This window comes from Eucalyptus grandis, chromosome 7 (genome assembly GCF_016545825.1).
Source record: "Eucalyptus grandis isolate ANBG69807.140 chromosome 7, ASM1654582v1, whole genome shotgun sequence".
Taxonomy (NCBI): domain Eukaryota; kingdom Viridiplantae; phylum Streptophyta; class Magnoliopsida; order Myrtales; family Myrtaceae; genus Eucalyptus; species Eucalyptus grandis.
The window spans coordinates 59666635-59686821 of NC_052618.1; the positions used below are offsets into that span (position 1 = coordinate 59666635).

The 20187-nt window shown below is 38.7% G+C and overlaps 2 protein-coding genes and 1 pseudogene across 4 annotated transcripts; all 3 read left to right on the top strand.

Moving 5' to 3' along the window:
* LOC120296257 overlaps positions 1-19638 on the top strand; it is a 42659-nt pseudogene extending 23021 nt beyond the window's left edge.
* LOC104454628 lies at positions 1879-13065 on the top strand. Its single transcript, XM_039318001.1, has 12 exons — positions 1879-2315; positions 2855-3024; positions 3213-3404; positions 3927-4089; positions 4319-4505; positions 4628-4766; positions 10141-10288; positions 10836-11005; positions 11258-11449; positions 11591-11753; positions 12101-12287; positions 12884-13065. The coding sequence occupies exons 1-12, from the start codon at positions 2198-2200 to the stop codon at positions 13026-13028; spliced, it is 1974 nt and encodes a 657-aa protein (XP_039173935.1). The 5' UTR covers positions 1879-2197; the 3' UTR covers positions 13029-13065.
* LOC104431040 (phenylacetaldehyde reductase-like) lies at positions 17144-19735 on the top strand. 3 transcript variants are annotated; one of them, XM_039316641.1, is made up of 7 exons: positions 17144-17214; positions 17575-17764; positions 18271-18440; positions 18555-18746; positions 18844-19006; positions 19258-19444; positions 19583-19735. In XM_039316641.1, the coding sequence occupies exons 2-7, from the start codon at positions 17647-17649 to the stop codon at positions 19725-19727; spliced, it is 975 nt and encodes a 324-aa protein (XP_039172575.1). In that variant the 5' UTR covers positions 17144-17214; positions 17575-17646; the 3' UTR covers positions 19728-19735. The 3 variants fall into 3 exon arrangements, with proteins under 3 accessions (XP_039172575.1, XP_039172574.1, XP_039172576.1); XM_039316640.1 differs by lacking the exon at positions 17144-17214 and having other exon boundaries at positions 17448-17764; XM_039316642.1 differs by lacking the exon at positions 17144-17214 and having other exon boundaries at positions 17448-17764; positions 19258-19482; positions 19583-19675.
* Positions 19736-20187: the final 452 nt, after the last annotated feature.

Below are 20187 nucleotides of genomic sequence, written 5' to 3' on the forward strand. Positions count from 1 at the left end.
GGCTAAGAGTGCGGTGGCGGTAAAAAAGGCAAGTTTCATGCACATATCCGAATTCGAAAGAAAACAGAAGCATGTTTCCCTGGATCAAAGGAAGAGATCCTTACCTTCTTAAATTTCCATCACCTCTCTCGGTGAGGAAATTGCTACTGCATAAGTGCCTGACTTCCACCAGCTATCCCCTTTCACCGCATGTCATTCCCAAACCCAATAAAAGATTACCACTTATTTTTAGATTCTCAAGTCAGCAGAACTATTGTTAATCATCGATAAAATAATAGTTCTACCATCCACAAATCCGTTAGAAGATTACCATGTAACTTAAAATTTTAGAAGAGGAATATAACTATTTGCAAATTATAACAATCAAACATAATATTACCCAGAAAATCTATAGTAGATTTACCGCTTGTAAAAGCCATCTGCGTGGTGTGGCTGGATTCACAGTAGAAGCAACATACTTTGGTTAGCCTACATGAGGCAACAAGGGAAAGAGAAAGAAGAAAAAAAAAAAAAAAAGGATTATCCTCTGTGCATATTCTGAGTTACATGACACATTCGAGAAATAAAGAAATTGCACATGTCCAAGAAGATTCAGATACTTTAAGAACACATGATAGATTGACTCCTATGGCTAGTTGCTCCCCAGAAATGAAGTAAGCATGATTCATGATATTTTTCTGTAAACTCTGCGAGAATCCCATTATCTTTTATCAAGAAATGATTTGGTGATAATTTTTAATTTGCAGCAAGAATAATAGTTTGTTATGAATTACAAAAATCAAATAATAAATAATTAAAAATTATTATGGAATCTAATCCTTCAAAAATTTGTGGACCTATTATTTTCACAATAATCCAAAAACTATTATGTTAACGGAATTATTTTCTATCATGTCTTGAGTTTGAGTCTATGTATATATCCAAGTTTGATGGATTTGACTGAACAAGCATTTGACTCTTGTGAAGATAGTATAATATAAAACTCTTTTTATCAGCCACACGATAAAAATGCTTTTAAATTTAGTCCCAAGTTTGAATTCATGTATAAAACTTGATGCGATTCGAGAATGTAAATTGGTTTGTAAAATTGAATATGTTTAGTCAAAAAGATCCTAACATCTCACTTCCCTCAATTTTGGATGAGTCCTTTCTTGCAGGCCACACATATCAAGTAACATAATGTGGGATTGTTTTGCATTGGAGAAAATACACATATCCAAGTTTGACCAGTCCAACCGAATAAGTACCGAGAAAAGGATGACTTGGCGTTTTTCTGAAGCCCAACCACAACTTGACACGTGTTCATGACCTGGACAAATATAGAAAAAGTAAAAATCTAGCTGGAATTTTTGGTCTCTTCTCCCGTCTCCTCCATCCGCAGTCGCCGGTGGACTCGCTGGTGCTGCTTCCAGGCCGACCACTGCGGTGCATCCATGGCCGAGCCACCCCCCCTTCGTTGGTGACGGCTTACAATCGTTGCCGTCCACGGGCGAGCCACCCACTCCGTTGCAGCCCGTCCATTCGGTCAACAGTGGACCTGTTAATTTGAAGGCTCACTTCTGTGGATCTGGGGAGTCGCCAGATCTGTTATTTTCGAGTTTGGGAGCCCCCAGATCTGGCGGTGGACGAAGAAGAAGATGATCTTGCAGTGGCTTGGCCATGGACCATGGCTACTGATCTGGAAACGGACGGGTATGGCCGCGAGCAATGATGATGGGCTGGCTCGGCTCATGGACCTCCGCACAAATGAGCCTGACCGCAACCACCGTCGATAGAGGAGGAAGAAGAGAGAAAAGGGGACGCCCACGTCATGGACATGTGTCGATGCGGATTGGATTTTAGCACACATTGCTTGGCACCACATCAGCCCATGACGTGGTGTTATGCGACTATTCAACACTTGCTCGAGACTTGCCTTGAGTAATGCATGACAGACGATCTATATGTCTAATTAGAAAACTGAGCACTCACGGTCAAGAAGAGTAGGTGGTCATTTGTCCCATTCAATTTTTTCTAGGAACATATTTAAAACAAAGAGTGAACGTAAGTCCCTCGCACAAGCCGGTCAAATAAATGATCATGACAAAGTGTCAAGGTTGAATATATCCCGAATTCATAAAAGAGAATTCCCACTTATAAATGTATTGCAATCAGTATCCCTCTCATTCCCTGTTCCAAGGAGAAGAGAGGAGCGGAGATGAGTACAGCAGAGAAGGTGGTGTGTGTAACTGGAGCGGCCGGTTACATAGCCTCCTGGCTTGTCAAAGTGTTGCTTCAGCGTGGCTACATGGTCAAAGCAACTGTACGCAATCCCAGTAAGTTTTTTTATCTTTGCTCATGCTCCGTTGTTCACAATATTGGATTTCTGAATCTTTGGTTTGTCCAATTTAGCAGTTGAACGGTTTACTCTTACTTAGTTGGAAACTTGAAATGTTCTACATAATATGGAAGTGATACCAAAATCTGTTACTCAGTTATGATGAGAAAACTATTCTCTTGTAATATCTCTTACCTTTGCAATTAACTCATACATGCATGTGTGTACTTGTTTGTAAGGGTTTGTGTGCATGCCTATACATATACGTTATGCTCAGGGTACGTATGATACAATAGCATCCGAGTCCACTAGCTGAAGGTATGAAGCTCTTGTAATATCTGATTCCATTGGCTTAACTATTCTAGTTTGCACACAATCTTATGCTACCTCTATAGTTAGATCCAATGCATAGCGTACATTAGAAATTTATATTTGTGGTCTTCTTATCTATTGATAACATTTCGTGTTAAGTAACCAAAAGCTCCCAGAGTTTCATTCCATCAAATCAAATTCTCCTTTTTTTGAATGCATAAGCAGGTGATCCAAAGAAGACACAGCACCTTCTGGAACTTGGACGGGCTAAGGAGAGACTACATATCTTCAAAGGAGAATTGCAGGAAGAAGGGTCTTTTGACTCAATAGTTGATGGGTGCGAGGCTGTCTTTCATACAGCATCACCGGTTTTTTTCTCAGCTTCCAACCCTGAGGTATCTGCATATTGCAGTTGTACATCATGATTTCATGGATTTGTTAAATGTAAAGCATCACATCTTTCAAATTCTAGTTCTTTTTCCCTTGTCATCTGGTGCAGTTTATCAGATGGCAAATGATCTAACATTTCTTGGATGATTCGACAAAACCATTCTAATCAGATTCCTTTCCTTACATGCCGCAGGCTGAAATAGTCAATCCTGCAGTTGAAGGTACCCTAAATGTTCTCAGATCATGTGCGAAGGTCCCTTCTATCAAGAGAGTGGTTTTGACATCCTCCATGGCTGCGGTTGTGTGCAATGGGAAGCCTTTGACCTCTGATGTGGTAGTTGATGAGACATGGTTCTCCGATCCAGCATTCTGTAAGGAATCAAAGGTATGTAACTAAGCTGGCTTTTGACAGTAGAATCTCTTTTGCTTGGTCTGTGATGCCCCATCAACTGGATGAATTTTTCCAATAAAAATCCTCAATAGATTTGATTTTGGCTAGTATTCAAGCTTGATTCGTGTTGATTTAATTGAATACTTGAGGCTGAACATAGCTTAATCTTAGTGGCCAAGCAGTAAAGAGGTATCATCTTCCTTGCCGTAAAGGTTTTTCCATCCACCTATCTGTTTAAGCCCTCAACCTTCAAGCATGTTTGTTTGTTTGCCCATATTTGGCCAATGTAAGATACACAAGTTGGGTGCTTTGCCTCACTGGATACCTCTATATGACAATTAGATTTTTGTGATGGACAACTTTTAAAGAATTTCTTTTCTAGTGCTCCTCATCCATTGCTTTGAAATGTCAAACAAGGCAGAGCAAATTCAGTGTCATGTTGATGATGATCACATCCATCAGTGGTGTGAGCTCTTTCACTCTTTCATCGCCTGACTTAGGTTTAATTATTTTCAGCTTTGGTATGTGCTATCTAAAACCTTAGCAGAGAAGGCAGCTTGGGATTTTGCAAGAGAGAATAGGATGGACCTGGTCGTGATAAACCCTGGACATGTGATTGGCCCTCTCTTGCAGTCTACCATCAATCTCTCTATGGAGATGATACTGAACCTCGTCAATGGTATTACTTAAAAGTCAATGCTTGACATGTCTATTATCATTGTGTCAGCATTTTGGATCTCATTTTTTGTCTGATATTGACCACTGATATTTTGCAAATGACTAAGGACCTGTCGCCAAATTTCTCCGCAAGATAGAGATGCAACTGCACATGGAAACTTATTTTCCTGCCAAAGTGCACTCTGCTCTTGTGATTACAAAGAGAATGATTTGAGGCTTATACAATGCAGGAGCTCAAACATTTCCCAACATCTCTTACAAATTTGTTGATGTCAGAGATGTGGCCCATGCACATATTCTAGCTCTTGAAAATCCTTCAGCTAGCGGCAGATATTGTATGGCAGGAGAAGCAATACATTGTCATGGCGTTTTGAAGATCCTGCACAACTTTTATCCAACACTGCACCTCCCTGAAAAGTAAGCCCCCATATTTCTTCAATTTCTAAAGAGAAGAGTTACATTTTATGAGCATCCCTAGAAGGAATCCTATCTACTGAACATTGACATTATTAAAGGTGCATGAATCATTGTTGATGCAGATGTGAAAATGACAAACCATACGAGTCGGCTCCTTGGGTGTCAAGGGAGCAGATTGAAGGTCTGGGTGTGAAGTTCATTCCTTTGGAGGTCAGTCTAAGAGACACTGTGGAAAGCCTCAAGGAGAAAGGCTTCCTCTCTGTTTGAGTTTCCTGACAAGTGACAAGGAAAACCCTATACTTCGAACGCATATATGGTTTCCACGAACTTATAGTCATAAAAGTTTCTGCATAAATTTAATGCTTCCCTTTATTAGACTCCATTGAAGCATGCATAATGTCTTAGAGTCACTTGCTCATTGTAAATTTAAACTTGAAAGCTGATTATGAACGTTGTTTATTGGAGTAGTTTTCTGCTTTTGCCACTGATTTCTATTCCTGGCTTCATGTGCGACTACTTTTAACAACCTGAGGTTTTGTATGTAAGTTGAGGTGAAGCAATGCCCAGTGTTTGTTCTGGGACAGAAAAGGCAACCTCTAACGTGGATAATGAGGAATCCTGAGAACCATTCATAGTTAGACAAAAATCCAAAAGAATGGCTGGGAAAATAAATTATTGATTATTCCCATATTCTTTTGGAGATTCTCATTAATCAGCTCCTACAACGGATCAAATGATGAATGACTAATAATAGGGCCACTAATCTCTATACTAATTTGGCCGCTGCTCCACCATAATCGATCACAGTAAAGCTGCACTTTAGTTTCTGGCGTGGTGCACAATGATCAAATTTAATTTTATTGAAGGCCCTGACACCAGGATTCGGGTAATTTGCTTTAATATCAAAATTTTAATATAAAGGGCATCCCAGTGCACAAGGCTATACTGATTTGCAACTCATCGTCTCTTTCCATCTTTCTGAAGTTACCATACTTACCCTCCCATTTCTTGAATTGAAATGAACAAAACTTTCCATATAGAACTTTACGCAACACATAGGTACTGATCCTCACTCTCACCAAACGCAAACAGAAGACCAGTGCGAACCAGATCAAATCTGTTGGCTTTTAATTGGGTAAAGTTGATCATTGCCATTCAAGATCAAACAGCTCCTATGATTGTGAATTAAATATCAACTTGATGCAGGACATAGCTTTCTTTTCTTTTCTTTTCTTTTTCTTTTTTTTGTGCCCCTGAAAAGCAATCTTATATAGCTAATCTTTTCCTTTGGTAAAGGAAGAAAACCTCTTCATGAAATTGACTTGCATTAAGCCATGCAAGGCATGACATATGAACAAGAGTTGGGGTCCATCAAAGTTTCCTCATCTAGCTTTTGTGGAAAAATAAAAGAATTTGTCAATACCTCATACAAGATGGTTAGACAAACGAATCTGAAACACTTGCAGAACTTAATATTTTCTAAACTTAGTAAAGAGAATCTTTTTGCCTTTAATATGAATTGCTCTCAGCATACTCTCTTCCAAGCCCCTGTTCAAGATTCAATGCCAACGAGAGAAGAGTAGAGGATAGATGAGTACCACAACGAAGGTGGGATGCGTAACTGAAGTGTCCGGTTACATAGCATCCTGTCTTGTCGAGTTGTTGCTCCACCTTGACTATACAGTCAAAGCAACTGTGTGCAATCCCAATAAGTTTATGCAACTTTATGCTCATGCTCTAATCTTCAGAATCTTCAACCTTTTGAATATTCGGTCTGCTCATTTTAGTATTAGTATGGTTTGCAATTTCTTAGTTGAAACATTTTAGATGATACAAAATGTGTAACAAAATCTGTCATAACATGAATCTGTTCTTTCCTAATCATCTCTTACCTTTTGGATAAACTCAGACATGTAATATCCAAGTGTTATTTGTGGGCACTTGTGTGCACGCGTATGCATATGCCTACTTGCCTTCGGGCGTTCAGGTTGCCTATTACATTAAGTCGTCCAGATTTAAATGCCTGAAAATTAGATCTCTTGCAGTACAATCATACATGACCACTTGAGCGAATCAAATACAGAACCGACACCATAACTTGATAATTGCAGTCTAGTGACTGAGAGTTACAGCAATTTTAATCAGCCAAATTAAATATTGTTCTTGCATGTGCAATTAAACTTATGATTCAAAGAAGACATGATACCTTCTAGCCCTCAAAGGAGCTAAGGAGAGAGTACATTTATTTAAAGCAGAATTGCTGGGAGAAGGGTAATTCAACTTGATAGTTGATGGGTGCGAAGCTGTTTTATATACAGCATCACCGGTGATTTTCTCAGCGGCTGAAGCCCAGGCGTCTGTATCTTGCTGTTATCCATCATTTCTCTATCTTCAGTATTGTATCTTCAAAATTCTAGTTCGTTTCAACTTGTCCTTTGTATGTGCAGTCAATCAAATGGAAAATGATATGATATTTCTTAGGTAATTCAACATAAATTTATCTGATGGGATTCTAATCTTATTACCGGTTGAAATAGTAGATACTGCAGCCAGAGGGACCCTAAATGTTCTCAAATCATGTGCAAAAGTCCCTTCAATCAAGAGAGTGGTTGTGAAATTTCCATGGCCTCGCTTGTCGGCAGTAGAAAATTCCTGACCCCTGTGGTAATTGATGAGACAGGGTCTCCGATCCGGTTTTGTATGAGGAACCGAAGGCCTGTAAGTAGACTGTTCTTTTCGACATTGTTGGTCTCTTTTGCTTGGTCTGTCATACCCTACACGATCTTCAACATTCTTTTTTTTCTAGTTGGAATATTGCCAACATATTGATTTTTAGATGATTTGGAACACGAGTTGATGCTATAAAATATCGATGCCAAACATATTCACTTGATGGCTTGAATTGAATCATTGTAGTGCCAAGCGGTCGAGAAATGCTTCTCCTTGCCTTAAGGGTGTGTTGTTTACCTATTTGATTAAATCCTCAACCTTCTCGCATATGAACGTGCTCCCATGTATTTTTCTGATATAGGCACATAACTAAAAAGCTTCTCATTATTTAAGACCTCTGTATTTCCCTAAAAATTTAGTTACCTATATCTCTTTAAGTGGTGGTTCTAGAATGCCAGATGAGGCAGCGTCGTCAAGTTGACGTCGGTTATTTTTGTGACAAGTGCATGAGTTCTTTCATTGCATTAATATGGTCTTTCTATTTTCAGCTTTGGTATGTGCTTTCCAAAACCTTAGCGGAGGTTCCAGCTTGAAATTGCTAAAGAGCAGAAAGATTGACCCGTCATGACAAAAAAGTCAGGACACGTGATTGGTCCACAATTAGAACTGGATATCTTCATGCAATACGTGACTGTGACATTATAGGTATATATGCACTACTAGGATTTATCCTCTACAACAACCTACAAGTGATTGGCATTCACGGTTTTGTTCTCTGCTTATAGGTTTACATTTTTATGTAAGTCAGTTATCTTGGTAGTGCTCTCACTTGAACACTCTTAATAGAGTTTCAATGCTAAACGTTCTCATTTAGGAAAAGTCCCTCTAATCCGATTTAAAGTTCTCTTCATTCCTGCCCGTGCGAGACCCCGGTAAACTTGACTGCCGCTCCTTATCCTGGCCTCCTTTGATCAGGCCTGATCTTTATAGGGTCACCATCTTTAGAGAAGGCACGGCCACCAGGATAAGGGTAAGCTGCTTATGTCACACCCCGATTCACAAGAAGAAGGGCATGACACGGCCGTCCTTTTACCAAAGGACGCAGCCTTAACGTAACCAAAATTTCAACCCGATATCAACATATATACATCCACATATATATATATATATATATATATATATATATATTTTTGACAAAAGGGGCAATTGGTTACAATATCAGAGTATATCTATAATCCACAAACATCAAAACAAACAAGTAGATGAGAGGAGTGAGCTACCACGGCTCAGTGAGTAACATATTTCTTCTAAGCGGATCGAGAAATCACTATGCACATTTTAAAACATAACTCAAATACATAATCATAACTCAAATACCAAAATACCAATGGTCTATTCCATTAGTCAATCTCATAAAACATGCATCAATGGTCTATTCCATTGATTAATCTCATCAAATTACATCGATGGTCCATTCCATCGACCAAACTCAAATCATACGTCAATGGTTCACTCCATTGACCAATTCATGCTCAAATGTCTAACCATGATCACGCATAACGCCCGTGACAAGACGACCAAGATTCCCCCCTTGGCAAGGTCTCCACATATTATTAGTCGGTGGCTCGGCCCATAAGGATATCCTAGAATAGTATGCGCATACCCACACACCCCTCAGGGTCCACAGTGACATTGAGCACCAACCATCAATAACAATATCCAGTAATCCAACATCAAAAAGAGAATCATACCACAACTCAAATTTGATATATAAATATCAAGCATTCTCCAAAACATTTCAAGATTCTTTCACAAAGATTTTCACAAATCATTTTTCAAACAACCATTCAAATCAACGTCAAAATATAACTCCTTTTGAACAACAAAATTGTTAGTAATAGCTCGATCATGTTTAATACAACAAAATATGATTTTTATCAACTCATGGAATATATAATCCACCACGTTTCTCAAAACATGAGTTTAAAATACAAAGAAGAAATAGTGTCACTCACCTGAAAAAAGCCAAAAATCAAATACGACGCTCACACGAACCAACGCATTCGGATTCCTAACAATTAACGAGAAGAAATATCAAAAAACCGAGTAAAAATGATATTCTTATAACGACTCGTCTATACTAGGCCTATTAGTCGATAAACGACACCTACGCGCCCCAAAAGCTCACAATTTACCATAAACCCATCATTTTCAGCTAGGCACGGCCCATGCGCCCACTTCGTCACGCCAAAACTTCCTCCACAAAATTCCGTTTCAAGCCGTCTTATAGTCGTTAGAAAGCTCTCTTAATGTACAATAACAACCCCAACTCAGCCGCCCCAAAACAGTACCGGAAATAACAAAAAAAGGACTCGAAGCCACTGTTCGCTACAGTGCCAGATTGCGCCTCCAATTTCAAAATTCCATTCCGAACAAACCGCAAGCTCAAATCACGATCCGAAAGATGCTATAGCTTCACAACGTCTCAAAGTATCATTTATAAAAATTCACAGCCTAACGACTCAAAAATTGGGCTTCGCCACACAGATTCCCAAGAATTCCGAATTTCGAGCCCTAATTGCGGCAATTGCTTCAAGCAAGTGATTAAAAGCTTCAATTTCTTATCAGCCTTGCAAAACACTTGAGTCGGCTTGATGAGGCGTCCGGGTCACGAGCGCGCCAAAATTTTTCCTCTTTTTTTTTTTTTTCCTTTCTCTTCTTTCTCTCCTCCCCTGTTTCGCGTCTTCCCCTGTTTCTGTTTCTGCTCGCTGCTCTTCTCTTTCTCTCCCTCTTTCTCTCTTTTTAAAGCCCAGCCGAAGGTTTCACATCCCTCTTCAGCCTCCCTTTTTGACTTTTCAAACCTTTCTTTTTTTTTCTTTTCTTGTTTTAAAACCCATATATTACAGCTTATCTCTCACCCATCGCTCACAGAAGATAAGTGCGAATTGCAAAATTTAGCTGCTAATTAGAGAAGAAGAAGAAGAAGATGAGCACGAGAGAGGAGAAGCAGAAAGTGGTGTGTGTGACTGGAGGGGCAGGTTACATAGCTTCTTGGGTGGTCAAGCTCTTGCTTCAGCGTGGCTATACTGTTAAAGCCACCATGCGAGACCCAAGTAAACTTGCCATCTCTATACTCTCGATATCTTCTCTATCAGTGTTTTCGTGCTCCTGCGCCCTTCAAATAACGGATAAACCATGCGGTGGAAACGACTAGAATCGTCCTCGATGAGATAAATGTTACCGGGACCCATTATTTTTTTTCAGTTACATTTATTTTCTTGGTAATTCTATTCAATGTTCTCTCCGAGATACTAGGCCATGTTTCATCCATTGGGACACCATGTAGATTTCACCAAGTATGCGGGGGCGCCTTAATGAAATTTTAGAGTCTAAAGCTCTTCATTTCAGCACTACGAAAACACAATCTAGCAACTAAAACCTACCATTAGATCTCTGCAAATCAACTAAATGATGCAAGTAAAGTCATTAATTACCTCTTGAGCCAGAGCAAGTTCATCCAAGAAAGATGTAACTTATCTTTTTCTGCCCATTTGGCCACAGATGATGGGATTTTACTAGTATGTCAATGAGGGTGACCACTAGAATTCTGGATCCCAACCCCTTAAATGAGTAATTTTCATTCTTGTTTGTGTGTTACAGATGACCCAAAGAAGACAGAACACCTTCTGGCACTTGAAGGGGCTAAGGAGAGGCTGCAATTATTTAAAGCGGACTTGCTGGAAGAAGGGTCCTTTAACTCAGTAGTCAATGGGTGCATAGGCGTTTTTCATACTGCATCACCCGTCTTGCTCTCAGTTGCTGACCCCCAGGTACTTGTATCTTGTCAGTTCAGCCATCCTTCGTGCCTCATACTCGTCTCTGTTGCAATGTTGTCCTTGGTTTTTACATAACTTGTTTACATTTCACTCCATTCCATTATCCATGTATAGGGGACTTCTCTAATGATCTTGCTTGTGCGCCAGCAATCAGTTTCTAGTGATCCGACACAAGGAGTTTCAATTTTTCTGATAGTTCCAATAGGTTCTGTTCTGAATGATTTTGTTTTCTCTTGCATAATTTAGGCTGAATTAATTGATCCTGCCCTAAAAGGCACCCTTAATGTTTTGCGGTCATGTGCCAAAGTCTCTTCTATCAAGAGAGTGGTGGTGACATCTTCTATTGCTACGGTCTCATATGTTGCAAAACCTCTGACGTCTGGTGATCAAGTTGATGAGACTTGGTTTTCAGATCCAGACTTCTGTGAGAAATCTAAGGTTGGTTGTCTGTAATTTCTTCACAATACTGGTAATCTTGGAATTCCTTTGATTATGTTGAACCCAGTCCATGTTGTGTCAAAGGTAATTGAGCTGAGGCAAAAGATACTTACATTATAAGTTTGGTTTTTCCTTGTTCAGCTTTGGTATGTTCTCTCAAAAATCTTGGCAGAGAAGGCAGCCTGGGAATCGGCAAAGGAGAATGAGATTGACTTGGTCACGATTAACCCAGGAATTGTCATTGGCCCTTTGCTGCAGCCCACTGTTAATCTCAGTGTGGAGGTGATACTGAACTTTGTTAATGGTATGGATGTATGACTATTTTGCTATTCCACGTGGACTTACTCCTTTTTGGTTCTTGAAAAGTTAGTCTGATGATCCTATGTTCAAATTCTTATGACTCTGGCAAATAGTCTGATCCATGTTAGGTACGTCTGGTTTGCAATTAAAGTAGGAGGGCGGTTGTGCTTTACATATTACACATGGCATGTGTCTTCTTACATATAAACTAATGCCATTCATTGATGAGACCTTTTCCCACGCATTTTGATTGTAAGTTTCCAAGTCTGGAACAGAGAAACGAAAAATCTGATAAATATCCGCTACAAAGTGTATGTTGATGTCGAAAATAACTTAACGCTTATCATGCAGGAGCACAAACATTTCCAAATGAATGTTATTGTTTTGCCGATGTCAGAGATGTAGCGAATGCACATGTTCTAGCTTTTGAAAATCCCTCAGCTTGCGGAAGATACTGTGTAGTAGGAGAAGTCGCACCTTGTCATGACGCCTTGAAGATTTTGCAGAATCTGTACCCAACATTGCACCTTCCTGATAAGTAAGTTCTTTTTTCTGTAAGTACTCTTCCTTATTTCCAACTTGTCTGCTGCTTGACTGTTGGCCATTCAAAACAGCCTGTGAAGGATTAGCACGCTTTTTTCCTCTGAGAAAATACATGATGGGCCTTGTTGGTTGGAACGAAGTAGAGTGACAGCACTGATTATGATGAAATTGGAGATTTAGTAGCAATAAACTTACTGAGGTCATTGAATATCAGTTCAGGACTGACAAGAAAAATTTGCAGCTTCAGGACATTCCATACAAGGTAATTAAATGTAACATGGACTACATAGTCATTCGAAGCATCAGAAGGAATCTTCGTGTTCGTTTATTAGTCTGTTCAATAGAAAAATGTGCGAAAAGGTCAAACTTGGAGTATCACCAGTTTAACTAAGTGAACATTCAACGCCCATTTATATCACAAGGCCTCAATCGTAACATTCTTGATCAATTACTACCAATTTCAATAGGGGGTGTAAATGCCATCTTGTTTGTTTAGTAACAAAAGCCCGTCTGAGACAGCCACTGGATTCCATGTGACTGATCTTCTCAAGATGTCTAGGATAATCACACTTTGTTTGTCTAATGATGCAGATGCGAAGATGACAAACCTTTCGCATTGAAGTATGAATACTCAAGAGAAAAGGCAGAAGCTCTGGGTGTCAACTTCACTCCTTTAGAGATCAGTCTAAGAGACACCATTGAATCTTTACGGGAGAAGGGGTTCATCTCGGTCTAGGCACCTGCTTAAAAACAGCACGACACTAGCTGATAATTAGAGGTTCCTTGCTTTCTGTCCTCCGTCACATCCCTCATACTCATATATGCAGAATAACCTACGCACATCCACTTTACGAAGCGAGTTTTACCGGTTGAAGTTTCTTCACGTGATTTGTAGTCCGATATGACTTACAACTAGAAGTGTAGAATATCTGCAGAAATCTCTAAAGACCTGCATCTTCTTGGGGTAATATTGCGAATGACCAAGTTGAGCTAGCATTTTATCGGACGCCCTCATCTCCGGTGTACTCCCTTAGAAGCTACGTGGAAGAAAAAGATGACTACGTACATACCATTTAAAACCAGATCAGATACTCAGAAACTAAGGATTTACAAAGGAAGTGAAGTATTTCTTTTCCACGAGAAAGACATCAGGGAAGACGAGAGAAAATTGAAGAGAGGAATCCATTGGCCAAGGACAAAGGGAGATTCCGCACCACTCGCTCCACGTTTGCCTCGTCCTTGTTATGAATCTTGCCGAGAAACGCGCATGGCAACGCTGAAAGTAGTATTCCTCTTGCTTGCCTTCCTTTTGAAAACATTGTATTGTTTCCTTATTTAGTACATAACCTTTTATGTGTTTCATTAGTGTGATTATATAAAACTTGTTGCGCAGAATTCTAATATTTCGTTGCCAAATAACAAACAACTTTCCATGCATGGTGATCTTACGATATGATTAGTAAACTTTATATCTTATTGTAAAGTAGTGTAACCGGCAGTTTGTTGGTCAAATGCACTAACGATGATTTACCAAAATGTTGACAGTTTACCAATGATAAATACAATAATACATTATCAACCTTCTCTTTTTCTTTTTTTTTTTTCACTAGGTTATCACTTTAAACAAAAATATTCAAATGCGAAATTAGTGACTTCCCAGTGAAATTACAAGGTAGTAAGTTCCTAGCAAGTGAAGAATTTATTGACTTCAAATGAAATGCAAGTTATCATTATTTTGCCGGTAGGTCAAATAACTATTGGGCCACAAATGTAAAATTTAGCCTGCTTTTAGCCTAGCAAGTTATCATCTTAGAAATTTTCCGCTAAGTAGATGGATCCGCTTGTAAAATTTGAAAGTATTTGATAATTCATTATTTCATATGAGGTCATGACATCATTATTTTATTAATGAGTTATTAACTATTTGATGTGTTCACTTTAAATTTTAAAGCACCGTTGATCTATTACTATATATTATGTTTGAGAACGGTAAAATCTTAATTATGGTGATAAGTTTCTAATTAATTAATTGGGCCACTTGTAAAATTTTGAAGTACTTGATAATCTACTCCTCGATATGTGGAGATAAAATCATTATTTCACTAGTAAGTCATCAACTATTGGGCCACAAATGTAAAAAATTGAGAGCACTTGTTTGATCAACTACTGGTACGCGATTTGAAAATGATAAAATCATTGTTTCATTGACAAGTTTCTAGTTCACTGACAAAATCGTCTTGTAGATTTTTTCTTAAAAAAATAGTAATCTACTACCGGATGTGAGTGGTAAAATCATAAGGGAAAATTCCAAATATGTGAATGCCTACCATGAACGTGTTTAGAAACATTTAGCCAATGTAATTACTCTGTAGCATGACATAGTTGAAATTTAGCCAATATGGATGTGATGTAACATGGGAAAAAAAATTATCCATGTCACACAACTGCCACACTAGTTAGATTTTTCAAAATTTGGTGTCAGTGGGGATTGATTAGAAAAATTGTGATAAGACATATTAAATGTACTTGCTCTTGATCAAAGAATTGTGCAAGTACATGAACAAAAAGCAAAGTTTGACTTCTTCTATCGATAGCTACTGCCTCTTAGAAATATACCAATCATTGAAAAAATAAATTTGTTAACGGAACACCATCATCCTTAGTTACATTACGACTGAATGATAGATTCTAGTAACAAAGTACCCTCCACATCCATGGCCATGATGAATAAATACGATATAAAGATTAGATAGACTCATTGTGATATGCATTAATATTGATAATCCAAACACAAGCATAGAGCTCGACTATTTGAAAATCTATTAAATACCCCATAAGTCTCATGAATAGGTTAAATTCAATCCTTAGCTTATTTTTGTGACTTTGACTAATAGTCCAATAGTAGTTTACGCGAAATTAATGAAAAATTACATGGGGCTAAATTGAAACGAATCTTTCCTGTAGGCATGGCATCCAAAGACATTTCCTTGAAAAGTAGCCCTTTTATACAAGTAAGTTGCCCTTGAGTCAAGCATGACACAAGTGATCGGATAATTTTGTCGGTGCCCAACTCTTGTTGTAATATTTGGCTGGTGGGGCCCAAAAGAAGAAAAAGAAAGATAAGTTGAAAAGTCAAAAAGTAAAAAGGAGGGGAGGGGAGGGGAGGGGAGGATAATTTTGTCGGTGCCCAACTCTTGTTGTAATATTTGGCTGGTGGGGTCCAAAAGAAGAAAAAGAAAGATAAGTTGAAAAGTCAAAAAAGTAAAAAGGAAGGGAGGGGAGGGGAGGGGAGGGGAGGGCTCGGTTAAAAAGAACAGTAGAGAGCTCCCTCGACCAAAAAGGAGAGAAAAAGGAAAAGAAGAAGAAGAAGAAGGGGGAAAAGAAGAAAGGATTTTTGGCACGTGCATATCACGGATGTCTCGCCAAGCCAGCTCAACTTTATAATGTAGCACCTGGTAAGAGATTAGCCCATTATTCGTCCAATCGAAGTAATTTATGGGTTTAGGGCTCCAATTCGAAATATTTGGAAAATAGAGCAGCGAAGTCCAATTTTAGAGTCGTTGAGCCGCGTATTTTTATAGAAATGATATTTTAGGGTGTTGTGGAGCATTTTACAGATCATGATTTGAACTTACGGTTTGCTCGAAACAAAATTTTGAAGTTTCCCACACACAGTGAACAGTGTGCGTCCAGCAGTTTCGAGCCCTTATTTTGTTAATTTTCGGTTTGATTTTGGGATGGTCAAGATGGGATTATTGTAGTATGATGGAAGGGCTCTCTATGGACTATAAGTATGTTAATAACGGGGTTCGATAGAGAAAGTTATAGTATAACTAAGTTTTACACTCAAGTGTCGTGTTACAAACGGCTTCAATAATTATTTTGGGTATGTAATTTATTAGCGCATAGGAACCGTTTTGTTAACATTTAGATATAATATAGCCGTTTCGTGGTTGATGTGGCGTGCTACCAAAACTTAATGTTGATTCTCGCTCATTTGGTAGGATCGCGATATCGAAGAATCAAATAACACACACGTTATTTGATTTTGGGGTGAGTAGTACTAATGTCATATTTGGTTTTGTGTAACTCATGTACTAAGGTAAGATTTACTGACATATACTTGTGAGGAAATGAGGACCTATTTGTTATACATTGATAGATATAGTACTCGGTAATTTTGAGTTATTGTGAGATGATTCGACAAATCTCTCTTGAAGGATTATGTATGCTGTTTTGGGTATAATCGATTTATGTGGTTATGTGATAACTATTGAAACATGATATGTGTTGTGTTGAGGAAATCAAATGTGTGGTAGTAAAGGACTAAGTGCTACACGACAACGAAATTTCGTGTGAGTCACCTCTAGAGCCTGGTAGGCAAGGGCTAACTGTTACATGGCGACTTGAGTACGTGAGAGTCACCTTTAGGGCCTTGTACTACTGACATGCATAGTAAAGGATTAAGTGCTACATGATAACGTAATTTCGTGGGAGTCACCTCTAGGGCATTGTACTATTGCTATATGTGATCGAGGGCTAAGTGCTACAGGATAACGCAATTTCGTGGGAGTCATCTCTTTGAGTTTGGATATTAAGTGTGGAATGAACCATTGATATGAGATAGGATGAGTTCATGCCGGTTTTGTTATTATGGATGAATGGAAAATTTGGCTATTTGATATAGCTAGGGTAACATTTAACACATTTTGTTCTTACAAGTTATCATATTTTGTTTGGCAATAATGAGTCGTGCCTTGAGTTTTAAATGAGTAATGTGGAAGCTTGATATGCTTTTATGATATATATTACTCACTGAGCTATGATTGCTTATTCCATTCATCTTTCATATTTCAAGTCCCAGGGTTAGCAACTAGTAAGACGAGAGCGCTTTTGGAAAACTTTTGGGAGTTCTATTTTGGGTATGGTTTAAGAAAGTGGTGTATATAATCTCTGCTAGTGGTTGGACTGGTTAAGTTTTAAATGTATATTTCTTTTTGGTGGATTATAGAAACTCTAATGTTGCAACAAACTTGTTAAGTTATATATAGCTTGAGATATACATAATTTATGGAAGGTTGGCCATGTCATCCCCATTCCTTGTAGTTTTGGGGTGTGACGCTTGTGGTCTAGAATAGGTGATGATTCAATTCAAAGTTTCTCCATCTATCTTCTCTGATTGAAGGATTTAAGTTGGCGAGACATGTGAATGTTGAAAATTATTCAAGTTGAACATTATCTGAAAGCAATCATAGATGATTTTTTTTCTTCCTTAAATATAGAATGCAAATGTTATAGACCATCCAAAGGACCAGTAGAAGATTCAGCTCCAAGGATAGGAGAGGAGAGGGAAAATGAGCACAACAGAGAAGGTGGTTTGTGTAACCGGAGGGGCTGGTTACATAGCATCATGGCTCATCGACTTGCTGCTTCATAGGGGCTATACAGTCAAAGCGACCATCCGCAACACCAGTAAGTTCATCGTTTCATCTTCTTGTCTTGTTCTTAATTTTTTTTTTTTTTTGGATTCTCGGGTGGTGCACTCTATTCTTAGAGTATGATTCACAGTTTCTTAGTTGAATCATTCCGATGCATAGACTTTCTACCAGATTCCGTTTTTATCAGAAAGTGTGCTTTTCTAATCGTCTCTTCCCATTTGGATTCACTCGCATATGAGTGTATGTATTTGGAAGTGCATAACTGCATTTGTACGCATATACTGATTTGTCTACGTGCTTTTGGAGCTCTGGCAATTTAACATGTTCGAGTTCACTGCCTAAAGAATTAATCCCTTGCAATATTTGAATCCATTATTTCTTAATCCTGGTTTTTTTATAGATGTGGATATGTTGCAACTCAAGTCAAGATCAAGTACTAGCACGTTTCATGATTCATAACTTGATGTCATTCTATATGAAGGGACTTAGATTGTGATCTATCAGATCTAATTCTGCATTCTGGTATGTGCATATAAGCAGATGATTCACGGAAGACACAACATCTTCTGGCACTTGAAGGGGCCAAGGAGAGGCTGCATTTGTTTAAAGCAGATTTGCTAGAAGAAGGGTCCTTTGACTCGATAGTCGATGGGTGCGGAGCTGTTTTTCATACAGCATCACCTGTGGTTTTCTCAGCTTCGGATCCCCAGGTGTCTGCACATATCAGTTCCTTCCGCTTTGTACTGTAGATTCATATGATAGGTGATCCGATATTACTCGGATGATTTGGCAAAATCGTACTGATGACCTCCTTCATGTTGCAGGCTGAAATAGTGGATCCAGCAGTCAGAGGCACCTTAAACGTTCTCAAATCATGTGCAAAAGTCCCTTCTATCAAGCGAGTGGTAGTGACCTCCTCCATGGCTGCAGTAGTGCTCAGTGGAAAACCTCTGACCTCTGGTGTGGTGGTTGATGAAACATGGTTCTCGGATCCGGTTTTCTGCGAGGAATCAAAGGTAGTAAGATGCTTTTTCTTGATATTGTTGGTCTCTTTAGCTTGGTCCGTTGTCTGTGAGTTCGTTCATCACATTGTTGTGGCTCTGCTATTTTCAGCTTTGGTATATGCTCTCCAAAACCTTGGCGGAGAAGGCTGCTCGGGAATTTGCTAAAGAGAAGAGGATCGACCTGGTCGTGATGAACCCAGGACATGTGATTGGCCCTCTTTTGCAGCCTACAGTCAATCTCTCGGTGGAATTGATATTGAACTTTCTCAACGGTATTACTTGATGGTTTCTATGTCACACGAACTATATTCCATGAAATGATTCTTTCTTCTACACATCATGTCAGCATTTGGCATCTCTTTTAAATTCTGAGATTGACCAGGGGAGGATTGATTCAATGTCATAATTGCATAATTAGATGCAATCCATTTCCATGTGCAAGAAGAAACACGGTTGCTCAAGGAAATTGATTTTCCATTAAAAATAGTGTCAACAGTGGGACTAATCGAGACATATGATGTAGGAACTGAAGAATTTCCCAATGCATCCTACGGATTTGTTGATGTCCGAGACGTCGCACGAGCACATATTCAAGCTCTTCAAAACTCTTCAGCCAGCGGCAGATATTGCATAGTTGGAGGAGTAATGCACCGTCCTGACATGTCAAAGATCTTGCACCATCTCTATCCCACATTGCGCCTCCTAGAAAAGTAAGTTCCCGTTTTTGTTCAACTCCATAGATTAAAAGGTAACTTTTTTCTCTTAAGAGCAAGTCGAGAAATGTTCTTATGTCGAGCATATACACTATTGTTAACCGATGCCGCACAAATCATGTGTTTTGAACACAGATGTGAAGACGACAAGCCTGCTGTGGTGGCTCATCGGATATCAAGGGAAAAAGTAGAAGGTTTGGGTGTGAATTTCATACCTTTGGAGGTTAGCATAAAAGAAACTGTTGAAAGCCTCAAAGAGAAAGGTTTCCTCTCTTTTTGAGCTTTTTCTTCGGAGGTTGGCCTAAGCGACATCGTTGGGAGCCTTAAGGTCCAAGGCGGAATCTCTCTATTTGAGCTAGCTTTTCTCAATTGATGACGCTGACCTCATAGCATACTCAAAAGGTTTTTGATAATGTATTGTATATTTCATCTAGTTATCGTGGTCGAACCATATATGGTCTCTTGTACTCTTGTTGAATAAAGCTTTCCATCTCTAAACTTGAACGATGATGCAATGCTGAATGTCTATCCTATAGTCAACGTACGCAAATTTGTTTTAATATTCAATAACAATAGCATGATAATTGAGTGTGATAATATTGAAAATATTTTATTGAAAAATCAAGAGAATTGAAGGGCTCAATATATCCAAGAAAAGGTCTAGCCAAAAAAAAAAAAAAAATAAATTAAGGGATCAAATATCGTTTATCCCAAATTAAGAATTAGATAAGTACAACTAG